A 13,318-nucleotide genomic window follows, 5' to 3' on the forward strand; every position below is an offset into this window, starting at 1 on the left:
TTAGAATTTGTAAAAAGTCATGGAAAGGTCAGGGAATTTTTAGAATTTGTAAAAAGTCATGGAAAGGTCAGGGAATTTTTAGAATTTGTAAAAAGTCATGGAAAGGTCAGGGAATTTTTAGAATTTGTAAAAAGTCATGGAAAGGTCAGGGAATTTTTAGAATTTGTAAAAAGTCATGGAAAGGTCAGGGAATTTTTAGAATTTGTAAAAAGTCATGGAAAGGTCAGGGAATTTTTAGAATTTGTAAAAGTCATGGAAAGGTCAGGGAATTTTTATATTTTGTAAAAAATCATGGAAAGGTCAGGGAATTCAATTTTATCTTGGCCCTTTTTGAAGTTAATTTTACTCTAGATCTATGACAAATTCCACGATTATCACTTATTTCCTTGAAAGTTTTACTTATTTTTTCAACATCGCAATAACCTTTTTACTGAAATATTAAGTTTATTCAAATTTATTAACTTCTGATAAAAGTGAAATGTAAAATAAAAATTTTGGCTTTAAAAAGTAACGGAAAATCACTTAAAATGGTCAGGGAAAACTGGGAATTCGAATCTCAAAATTTGGTGGCAACCCTGCTATCTGCAGCGACTCGAATTATGAATCATTTTACGGTGACCGGTAACAACAGTTGATTTTATAAAATGTCTTTACGCTTGCCCAACTTGTTGAAATGTTGCCCTGGAATAGTTCAGCCAATGCCTAAGAATGAGTTCATAAACCATAGATAATAAACGCATAAACTCTTTAGTGGGAGAGAAAACATTTCAACAAGATGGCCAAGGTTATTTTATAAAAAGAACTATTCGGGGAAAACCGGAAAAACATTAACAATGGATATCTTGTAAGTGTTGTTAGAAAGGAATTTTAAAATATCCATTTCCTTCACCTCTTTTTTAAAGAACCTTTGTACCTTAGGGTCAAAGGCCATCTTTTTTGCGCGTTACCTTGTTAATGGTAAGGGTTTTTGGCGTGTTGGCCGTGGTAATGGAAAGTTTTTGGAGGGTTTCCGACTAATCCCTTAATTCTAATGGGCTAAAGGTAATCCCTGACAGCTAGGAGCAACAAACACAGCACCCCCCCCCCCCCACAAGCAGAACGCAACCCGTCAAAAGTCGTCGATTTTCTTGCGTACGTTTTTCATTGGCTAGACGCGTTAGCGCCTGCTGCCGTCAGAGGGGGGAATTCGGAAATTGTTTCCCCCCCCCCCCGCCCGTAAAACGCTCAGCGTAAAGGCTCGTCCAATGAAATTTGTACGCAACACTGCGTTAGCGTGTTTAAAGACTAGCTGCGTTCTCCTTGCGTTTTTTGCTCCTAGGTGACAGGAAGTTTCGGTTCTTCCCTTAAAAGATTTTTCCAAAAGGATTACAAGAATAAACGACTACCCCCCTCCCCCTGGTACAAGAAAGGGGGAAGCTAATACGTCTTCGGAATGAGATATTGGGTTGAGTTGATTGGCGTTTAGGGGGGAGGGGCTTACTATTAGAACGTGAGGATGATTGACAACCTAGTGGTCTTGTAATTCCTATACACTCTTTTTCGCGCCTTTATTTGACCCCTCTTACTTGCTCGTCAGCCATTGCTTCTGCCCTCAGCGGGGAGTTTAGCATCCACTCTGCGTATCCGTAATGGAGGATGGGGCTGAAAGGGGGAAAACCAAACATGGACGCGCCCGGGAAAATACCGCGAAAAAGAGTGCATACCCAAGTCATCTAGCGACTTATAATGCCTTTAAACAGGTGGCCGGGTTACAATGCGTAGGAGGGTGGTGGCAAGCCCTTCACGCCACGCGAGCCAACAGCTCCCTACACTAACTATTACCGTTAACCTCGACAAGTTTTTATGGAAGGGGAAACCGAAGAACTCGGGGGGAAACCCCTCTAACCAGTGGGGAGAACTTGCCAACTCAATGCGGGAGTAGTTCCGACCCAGTGCCACAAGCTGGGATCGAACCCGGCTCCTCTTGCTGCGAGTCGAAACCACTCCGCCACCTCACAGAGCGATACGGCTCTATATATTTTAAATTTCTTGATATGTCCTAAAGTCCTGTAAATTACAGATATTTATTTAGCTTCATAATTCATGGTGTGAAAAGTTGTTGTTTCGGTCACAAAATTCGTTGTAGCTTTTATATAAATGTTTCATTTCGGAATTTTTTAAATTCTTTAATAATTTAAAAATTTTAATATATTATTCAACATTTGTTTAATTTAGTCCTGTATAAATTAATAAAGTAATAGTAATAAATAAATTCTTGGTTTCCTCCATAAATCTGCAAAGGGTGATAAGTTATCTCGGGAGACACTATTGGTCTTATATTTAAATATTGAGAATGCGTAGTTATTTTGATTGGTTTTTAAATATTTAAATATTAAAAAAAATGTAAATTCGATTAATTAAAATCGTAATTGTTTTATACAGCAAACAACCTTTTCTTAAATTTATAATTTAAATATTGATGTAGATATTTTTGGTTAGTTTGTAAAATAAATAAATAAAAATTAAATTCGATTAATTAAAATAATAATCGTTTTATACAGAATATTTCACTTTTCTAAATAATTTAAAATTAGTAGAAACTAATATCAGAAGCTCTTTACAATGGGGTTGAATTTCTTATCAAATGATGTGTACACATTTCACTATTCAAAATTTACCACTTTTATTGCTTGGTCTAACGCTGATTAACCACTCTTTTCGCCTCAAAATACTTTTTATTTTGAAAAATATGTTCAAAAATCGTAGAGCGAATAAAACTTGCAGCATAAAGAATTCCATTTTATATACAGAATATGCTAAAAATTAACTGTTAAAGATTTAAAAGATTAACACACCAACAAGAAATATGTTTCATTAGTAAATTTTATCGTAATTAATATCGAAATCATGAAAGGAGCATATTCGAAAAGATTTCGATTTTTTAAAGATCTATCTTACTCCTTTCTATATTCCTATATTTTAACCCAATTAAACTCCTTTAAATTAGTAATAAATCCTTTAATTTTGATATTTTAATCCTATAATTATCCTATATTCTTAAAATTTTAATCCAAAATTTATTTAAAATTTTTAATCCTATAATTATCCTATAGTTTTAAAATGTCAATCCTATAACAGGGTGACCAGACTTCATATATTTGCTATATTTTCCTATATTTTTAATGCCTTCTTATAAATTCCTTTATTTTCACATATTTTCCTATAATTTCACGATCTTTTGAAAATGAGAATTTTTTAAGTACGTATACATCTAGTGAAAAAACTGCCACTTTCGAACCAAATCTTGAAATGTGCGGGCTTTGTAAATCCGCTGAGTGATCCAATAATGCAAGAAAGCAGTGTACAAAAAATTCTCAATATTCTAGGTGATTCGAGTCAAAATATACCCATATGCAATAATTACCTTATTAATTTCCTATTTAGTTTAATATATTTTCCTATAATTCGCTTATTTCTAAAATTCATATTTTTCCTATAAAATTTTCCAAGCCTTTCCCTGGTCACCCTGCTATAATTATCCTATATTCTTAAAATTTTAATCCTATAATTATCCTATAATTTTAAAATTTTAATCTTTAACTATCCTATAATTAATTATTAGGGGTGTGCAAAAGGTTTGGTTAGACCAAATAATTCGATCGAATACCAAATCGAATATTCGATTCGTCGAATCGAATAGCACTTGGGAAAGTTCGCGAATATTCGTTTTTCTTGATCAAATAGTCGAATATTCGAAAAGATAGGAAAAAAGTATTTGGTATTTTCAAATAGTTTGCAAACTGGTCGAATAACCGCGGCTCTTTTTCTAATTTGTTGAGTTTCAAGGCCATCAGAGGAGAACGCTGTGAAATTAAATTAAATATAAATTATACATTTGGTTTAGTATTTTAGTATTGCAAGTAAAATGAACAGTGATTTCAATTACTTTTTTATTTTTTGACAAATATGCAAACTATTTGGTTATTTCAAAACCAAATACGTCGAGTTTTTCGGTATTCCAAATACTATTTGGTATTTGATCAGTTATCTGGCTTAAAATTTTTCTCTAAAAATATTCGACCAAATTATTTGACGTTATAAATATTCGATTTGGTATTTGACGTGCCCTGAAAAAATATTTTATATTCGATTCGATCCCCAAAAAATGGTATTTGCACCTCTAATAATTATCCTATAATTTTAATCTTTAATTATCCTATAATTTTAATCTTTAACTATCCTATAATTATCCTATAATATTAATCTTCAACTTTCCTATAATTTAAAATTTTTATCCCCCAAAAATGATGTCTTGCTGGGCGATTGCAGCGCACCCCGACGACGTTTTTCCTCCCCCCTCTTGTGCCAGGGGCTAAATTATACCATGATGACTGAACCTTCTGAAAGTATAAATTAACTTCATTTAAACTAGACTGTATTATCTTTTATAAAAATGAACCAATATAGTTTATTGAAATTCCAATCACAAGTGCAGTATGCACGGAATAAAAATGTTATCGGTATTTAAATTAAAAGTACTAATTAGCAGGGTGACCAGACTTCCTATATTTCCTATATTTTTAATGCCTTCCTATAATTTCCTTTATTCTTACCTATCTTCCTATAATTTCACGGTCTTTTGAAAATGAAAGAACGTTTTTGTACGTGTCATCATCTACTGTAAATACTGCCGTTTTCGAACAAAATCTTAAAATATACCAGCTTTGTAAATCCGCTAAGTGATACAATAATGCAAGAAAGCAGTGTACAGAACATTATCAATATTCTAGGTGATTCGAGTCAAAGTATACCGATATGCAATAATTACCTTATTATTTTTCCCATATTTTTCTTACCATATTTAGTTTCCTATAATTCGCCTATTTAGTTTCCTGTATTTTCTTATAATTCGCCCTTAAAATTCCTATTTTTCCTATAAAATTGTCAAAGCTTTTCCCTGGTCACCCTGAATTAGATTTAAAAACCTAAATTTTATTTTGCATTACTAGGCCTAATGCACGCCAATTATTTCATTATTAATTTGTTAAATACCAACAAATCACGCGTAAAAAAAATAAAATTTCTGTAGTTTCTGAAATGAATATTAATTTTTTGTTTAATTTTCAGAATAACTTCAAAAATGGAGTTTATCCAGCTTCAGTCAGAAGTTTATTATTGATAACTTCCATCGTGACCTCTCTTCAATTTGCTGGCTGGGACACGTCGTTTGGTGTCATACCATGTTTGGAAAACTTCCTGTGGTCGTAAGTTAGCTTAAATTTCTAATTACCAGGGCTCCTATAGTTCCTATAAATTCCTATAATTTCAATATACTCCTATAAATTCATATTTTTTCAAAATGGTTCCTATTAATTCCTATTTTTTGGCTAAAAACGTTCCTATTAATTCCTATTTTTTGGCTAAAAACGTTCCTATTAATTCCTATTTTTTGGCTAAAAACGTTCCTATTAATTCCTATTTTTTGGCTAAAAACGTTCCTATTAATTCCTATTTTTTGGCTAAAAATGTTCCTATTAATTCCTATTTTTTGGCTAAAAATGTTCCTATTAATTCCTATTTTTTGGCTAAAAACGTTCCTATTAATTCCTATTTTTTGGCTAAAAACGTTCCTATTAATTCCTATTTTTTGGCTAAAAATGTTCCTATTAATTCCTATTTTTTGGCTAAAAATGTTCCTATTAATTCCTATTTTTTGGCTAAAAATGTTCCTATTAATTCCTATTTTTTGGCTAAAAATGTTCCTATTAATTCCTATTTTTTGGCTAAAAATGTTCCTATTAATTCCTATTTTTTGGCTAAAAATGTTCCTATTAATTCCTATTTTTTGGCTAAAAATGTTCCTATTAATTCCTATTTTTTGGCTAAAAATGTTCCTATTAATTCCTATTTTTTGGCTAAAAAAATCGCTGGGAGCCCTGAATTACTGATAGCTATGTCATAACCAAAAATATATCAGTACGCGATTTCAAATGAAATTATCACGAGCTTCTGTTTGGTTGGATTCCACGCTCTAATATTATGGATGCGTTCAGTAACGTTCAACCAAATATTAGGGATGCACCGATATGGGTACAGCCGATATATCGGCTAATCGTGGCCGATAATATCGACCGATTTTATCGGCCTAGGATAGCCGATATATCGGCCGATATTAACAAAGTTACCTATCACAATATTATGCTTTTTTGTTTACTCTCGTAACCACCTGTTAAAAAATGATATGATCTATGGAGTCTAAAAACCACTTATGATTCCTGACCGTTTTGGACGCGAATAATAATTTCCTACAACAGCGATCAAAAAGAAACACTAGATTGTTTTATTTGTTTACACTTTAACCCCCTGTCAAAAAAAATGGTATGATCTAGCGTCAGATCATGCACCGAAGGAATCAAAGGTCGTTTTTACTTTTTAGGTGTAGAAACGACCTTTGCTTCCCGAACGTTTTGCACGAAACATTTTTTACCCACAACGGCGCTCAGAGCCCATATTCAGTCTTGTCGTGTTTTCGCTTTGTAAAACTTCGACATTATGACGAGTCCTATTTGGAAATACTTCAGTAAAACTCTCGATGTATCAAAATCCAAATGTAACGTCTGTGAACAATTGGTTTCCCGAGGCGGATCTACGGCAAAATCCGCTACTACATCAAATATAAGTTTTTCCTGAAAATGTTTTTCTAATACCAGAAGTATCGGCTAATGTCGGCCTCGCTTAAGCCGATATTGGCCGATACCGATATTTGAAAAATTAGCCGATATATCGGTTACCGATATATCGGTGCATCCCTACCAAATATCTGATGCTTATGCTAACGTGATGCCGGTGCCGCCGTATTCCAGCATAAAGCCTGGTTTCCACTGGGCTAAAAAAACAGCGGAATTGGCTTTCCGCGCCGTTTGCGGAAAAATATTTTCCGCAAAATTTTACGAAAAGCTCGCGATATTCCGCGAACAAGCGCGGAATGGAAGTTCTATTTTTCCGAATTTTTAAAACGCAACGCAACGTGCTAACCAATCGGTGAAGATCATGCGTTGACGTCACTAGCTCACTACTCTCGGTTTGATTCAATTTGTTAGGCCTAAAAAGCGACGCGTTTAGTTTATAAACATTGTTTCTGTAATTTAGTCAGTTTGTCACGATGACTTCTAAACAAAAAAGTAGAAGAGGTTCGCGCTTATCATTTTTTATATGACCAAGCAAATAGATTAATAGATGTTTTAAAAACAATGTAATGAGTGAGTCAGTAAAGATACAATTTTCAGCGCATGCGCTATCGAAATCGCCAAATTACAAACCGCTTGAAAAAATCTCCAGTGAAAACCAGGTGCGGGCCTTGGAAAATCCGCCGGAAATATATTTGCGTAAAACAATTTTCGCCGTTTTTTAGAACGGGGCCCACAAGTTGGTCATTTGCCCATTTACTGCTATATGGCGATATTCGACTTCAAACCTACAAATTGAAAAATTCGGCTTGTCTAGAAATTAATTTAAAGGTATTCGCGTTTCGCAAGTTTATTTCTAGTGTTGAAAATGCGGAAAATTTTCCGCAAATCGGAAACAAATTGTTTTTAACTTTTTATCGATATAAAATGTCTAATAACAGTAAACATCAGTGGCGGACTGGTAATAGAGTGAACCTGCCCGATGGCAAGTGGGCCCCATGGGCCGTTCATGAAGTGGGCCCCCTTAAACATGATAGTGTTATAGTTGTTAAGACCTGGGCCCTTTGTCTTCTGGCCACCAATAATATTAGACGCAGTCCGCCACTGGTAAACATACTACAGGACATTAATAGTGTTACATTGTTAATCAGTTTAAAGCTAGTCTAGAGGTTTAGTTTTACTTTCAGATTCGAAAAAATGAGGCGAAAATTCCGCTTTATTTAAATTTGCAAACAATATATTAGATTAATCATGGAATGAAAACTTTTATTTATTTTCGGAAAAATACGGAAAATTTTCCGACTTACAACACTACTTATTTCCAAAACCAGGTAACTCGACAAATTCGGTTTGTCTAAAAATTAATTTAAATTAAGGTGTTCGCGTTTCGCTAACTTATTGCCAAAACCAGGTATCTCGATAAATTCATTTTCGGTAAAATTCCTTTTGGGTTTATTAAGTTAATGTGCTAGATGATTGGAAATTTGTTCAAATTTAAATTTAGTATTTAAAATATAGTAATTCATCGGGGGATTGTATGTACTTATATGTCCGTGACATCTTGTTGTAATAAACTCTATATTTATTTATAAAAATTTACGAAGTAATGGCCTAGTCCTAGTGGCAGCAAAATAGCGAAAAGATTTCGCCCGCTAGGTCGCACCCGAGGGTCGGGACATTTACCAAAATCCCGTACACTTTGTATAAAATCGCAAAATCTTTTAACTCTCTATGGTAAATTAACATTGAAATCCCAAAATCACTTCAAAAATAATGATAAAATCGCCAAAATCTCTACGAAATCCCGTAAAAATAATGGCCAGTGTCCGACCCCTCGGTCGCACCGAAGAATATCAAGCTTCTTGTATTCTTTGGTCGCACTCCGGAATCCAAAAGATAACTTTCAAACCCCCGCTGTGATATCGCTACCAAGAAATCTTAGTGGTCTCACTGTGGTGCAATATTAAGCGTGACTGTACCCCTCTCTTAATCCTTTGGGTCAGAGGTCGCCACGTTCCGAGAATGGGCCTGCTTGGTTTGGCGCTGGTTGCAGCCTACTTCCAGAGGCTAGTAGGCCACACTTTGAAGCTCTCTGCCGCTCTTTTAACTCTTCGTAGGAAAATGGGAAAATAACAGGCATACTTCTCAAATCACCCCCACAACCCCTTAAAGGCCTAGATTTGCTTCTGCCTGTCCCCCTTTAAAATAACTTGCCTGAAAAGCAAATACCCTGGTGGTGGACCAACATGTTCAGCGGTTGGCCTACCACCAGGGTATTTGCTTTTCAGGCAAGTAAATTTAAGGAGGACTGGCAGAAGCAAACCTAGGCCTTTAACATTTTGCATAACATTTGAAACACTCATGGTCACACTTTTAATTTAATTTAATTTTAATTTAATTGTTGAGATTGAACCGTAGCCACCAGAAACCAAACTGATTTGGTGTAGTTGAAGGAAGTTAAAGATAATTTTGGATTTGCAGGGAAGAGTCGGTGCCTGTGATGGTGCAACTGGCGACGTGCCTGGTGTTCAGCGCCATCTTGTGGGCGGCGGCCATTTTGTTTTTCCGCTACACCTTGAAGTTGCTGTTCATGTACAAAGGCTGGATGTACGAAGCCAGAGGACGGAAGTACTCGTGGAAGTCCAAAGCGTGGACGGTGCTCATCAAACTGCTGCAAGGACGGAAGCCCTTGCTGTACAGCTACCAAGGATCTCTTCCCAGGCTACGACTGCCATCTTTGGACGAAACTATGCACAAGGTGAGGTCTTATTGCAACAAATCTGTTAAGGGGGAAGAATACGGTAAAAGCCTCTTTTTCGTTCAAGCTGAACGTTTCTGTTTTAACAACAGTTCTTTTTATAAAATAACCTTGGCCATCTTGTTGAAATGTTGCCTCCCCGCTTCAGCTGTGGATCAGTGTTCTCTCCCACTAAAGAGCTTATGAACTCTTTCTTATGCATTTTCTGAACTATTCCAGGGCAACATTTCAACAAGTTGGGCAAGCGTAAAGACATTTTATAAAATCAACTATTACATCATTGAATTATATTTTTCTTATTAGGCTGAACTTTCCTCTAGTGCTTAAATTAATTTTGATAATTCTAATATTAATAGTTAATGAGATATAAGGTCCTAACTATAGGGTAGTTTGGGCGCTTGCCCAGCTTGTTTAGCTCCGGGGGTCCGAATTAAAACGTAATAACTTAATTACTTTGAAATTTAAAATTGTTAAAATTATTTTAATCACTAAACAAGAGGCTGTTCTACACATAAATATTAATTTTATGAGTTAAAATACAAAATTAAAAGAGTTCAGCTTGAAATAGCGCGAAAGTAGACAATGGCCACTGTAGTCCTCCCCCGCCAAAAGGTGGGATGGTAGAGTGGTTAGCACTTTCGCCTCGCAACTAAAGAGAAGACCCCAGCTTATGGCGCTGAGTGAAATCTATACTCCTTCCGCGTTTAGTTTGCAAGTTTAAGGGAATTTAAAAATGGTCCAAAAAAGTAAAGGGAATTTTAAAATGCCCCCCAAAAATCAGGAAAATAAATTTTGGAAAGATGTATTTAAAATACATAATCAAAATTTTTCAAGATTTACCTCAAAATATTCATTTATTCTACAAAAATGGTCAGGGAAAATTTGGCAATTTGGTTAGGGAATTTAATTCCGAAAACTTTTGATCCCCGGTAGTTGTTATTAGTCTTTGTATCTGCCAGGTAGCAGGGTGACCACAGTTCCTATATTTCCTATATTTTCCTATAATTTAACGTCCGTCCTATATTTTACTCAAAAGGTCTGAAGAAATTAAAATAGTTGATATTTTACCTTTAGAAGTCTCTAAATTTAAAGATGCTTATTTCCAACACTGTTCGCCGATAGTTTTCCACTATTTCTATGGGTTATCAACTTTATTTTGAATGTTATACTCCCTTTAAACAATTGTGACAACCGTTTCCTCTTATTGTATAGTTAATTTTCTCCCATTTTTTCCAATTTCCCCCCAATTTTCTTCCTATATCTTACTACATTTCACTGATTAATTTCCTATAATTCCTTTAAAGGATTTCAAAATATTCTGTGGTCACCCTGAGGTAGTTATTTTCGAATTTATCGCCATCAACTTAACCAGGTAGTGATTCTCCCACCAAAGAGAGCATGAACTGATAGGTTTACTGCTCCGAAATGTCAAACTTATTACGAATACCTTAATTATGGTAGTGTTAAGATTGATAAAAATTGCCTGTTTCTCAATAACTTTTTAAAATTTACCTTCACCAAATTTTAACTGCATAAATTTAGGAAATAAATTAGAATTATTCTTTCGAAAATAGTTGAAATTTAGTATAAACTAATATATCAATGACTAAATTATTATTGAAGATTAGTAGGTAGCAAATTGTTTTGAGAATAGATCAAACTTTCCCCGGTGGTACGTAAAAGTTTTCCTGTTGAGGTTTTCCAGTCGGGCTTATCGCCAAATAGTGGGTGGAATAAGGAAGTTTTAATCTGAAATTTCTCTCGTCTTTAAAACCAGTTAATTTGACAAGTGTGTTAGTACTTGCTTGAATAAATACGGCTAAATCGAAACCTCCCACTTGAAAATCTAGTTCCGAGTCGGACGGAACGCGTTTAGCCCCGAGTCCAAATTAGTACTTAAAACAAAAAACAAAAATAACGGTTGATAAAGTTTTTAAAATTTAAATTATGAAAATTTGAAATCTGTAATCTGTGGCGAATTTCTCGGTTGAACTGTTTTTTGTACAAATTTGATTGCCGAGTAAGAAAGTATTGACCCAGAGCGAAAACGTTTTTAAATTACAACAATCGAATTATATCTTTTGAGGGTGTTTAGTATTGTATCAAAGATTTGAACGTGGTACCGGTTGGCGCAATTGTTAAATTGTTCGCTGGTGAAAGTTAACGTAAAGAAATGTGTAGGAAAATATGGTTCTAGGTTAGTTTTTTTATGTTACTGTTTTTTTTTTTAATATTGTTTAACAATGCTTGACGTTTTCATCAATGCCAAATTTGTTAAAGACCTCTAAAGATTACAAATTTAATTAAGTCACGAAGACAATAAAATTGTGGATTTGATACTTAGCTTATGGAAATGGGATAATTTAGGGTTTTAAAATCAGTACTTTGAAGTTATTTTTAAATTAAATTGGTACATAAGGTATCATCCCATTCAACCGAATTCCCATTAGACCGAATTCCGCCAATGTTTTTGATGAAATTAGCCCAAAGGCGGGTTTTGTATTTTTCTAATCGACCGACGCAATATTCACAATTGAACGACCGCAAAAAAAATTGTTTTTCTTTCTACTCCTTTTGATTTTTTATGGAAGCGCTTTAATATATTTTTAAGTCTGTTAGGTGAGGTGAGGTTAGGTAACACTGCATGCTGTTCTGACAGATGCTGAAACGGATAAAACCGAATCCTAACCCCGGAGAAGTGCGGGTTTTTCGGCCGAATGGGACAATCCCATTAGACCGTATCCTAAATCCGCCAAAGTGCGGCTTTTTCGGTCGAATGGGATTCGGCGCAATGGAACAGATTCGTACATTAGTATTAATATTATTTATATAATTTAAAAAGTTAGTATTTGGTAGGGGTATTAATTTTCCGCAAATCGGAAAAATAATAAATTGAAACGTAAATGGTTTTTATTCTAGACTAGTCTAGAGGTTTAGTTTTACTTTAAGATTCGACAAAATGAGGCGAAAATGCCGCTGTATCTAAATTTGTGAACAATATTAGGCTAATCATGGAATGCAAACCTTTTTATAACGGCCTCTGTAATTTTCCGACTTAAAACTCTAGTGTTTGGTTTGGTTCAATCACTAATTAGTTAAGTTTCCATTTTATGCTAATACAAATTTTGAATACATTTTCGGTTTCCATGGGAAAACTAAAGCCCATTGCAACTTTTCCCTTTGGCAATTTTCATACTTCCATAAGGTCTACCTAACCCCCGAGTTTCAACAAAATCGGTGATAACCACCTCGGGTAGTCTCCTAGAGTATTCATAAAATTTTCAAAAGTACATTGGTTCTAAATTGGCATTGATGTGACAAACTAACTTAAAATTAGTTTTATTAGAAATTTAATTAAAATTAACTTAAAATGTAGTTATTATTATTAATAAATTTGGTAAAACCGAGGCATAAAACTGTCAAAAATTAAAATTAATTAAATCTAGTTTTAAAAACAAATAAAAATTGTACACTGCTGTAAATGTACAGCATGTAGTTACTGCGCGTAATGATTAAAATGTTAGAATTACCCTGCGTAGGGATATCTACTTAAAGCATTTTCCCCCAAATATAATTATTTTAGAAAGTTAAATAATAATAATAATAATCAGCTAGGCTAATACCCAAGGCACCACCTTAGGTCTAAGTCATCGAGCGACTTATTTTAAAGCCATTAGCAATTATTTAGTTAGGGGTATTATGTTACTTTGACTTTTTAATACATCCTTTCTTCGCAATGACGCAAAATTTTGTAGCGGCGCCGTGAACTAATCTAACCCAACTTCCGGTAACGTGATATTTCGATAATGGACGCTTCAATAAAAGATACTCGGTTTCTACTCCCCTCTCCAAATTCATCTGGGAAGGAACTATTTCCGGTCGGTCGGTTAAACGG

At 34.4% G+C, this 13,318-nt stretch overlaps 1 protein-coding gene across 3 annotated transcripts in view; it reads left to right on the forward strand.

Annotated features, from left to right (window-relative positions):
* whd (carnitine O-palmitoyltransferase whd) overlaps positions 1 to 13,318 on the forward strand; it is a 36,397-nt gene that overhangs the window by 8,641 nt on the left and 14,438 nt on the right. For 2 of the 3 annotated variants that reach the window (XM_090166211.1, XM_090166213.1), the window contains 2 exons: positions 5,107 to 5,243; positions 9,147 to 9,423. In XM_090166211.1, coding sequence (XP_090022337.1) covers positions 5,107 to 5,243; positions 9,147 to 9,423 — 414 coding nt within the window. The remainder of the gene's footprint in view (positions 1 to 5,106; positions 5,244 to 9,146; positions 9,424 to 13,318) is intronic. The other variant, XM_090166212.1, reaches the window with a different exon arrangement.

The sequence above is a fragment of the Leiobunum rupestre genome, chromosome 2, assembly GCF_980474605.1.
Source record: "Leiobunum rupestre chromosome 2, qqLeiRupe1.1.hap1, whole genome shotgun sequence".
Taxonomy (NCBI): domain Eukaryota; kingdom Metazoa; phylum Arthropoda; class Arachnida; order Opiliones; family Sclerosomatidae; genus Leiobunum; species Leiobunum rupestre.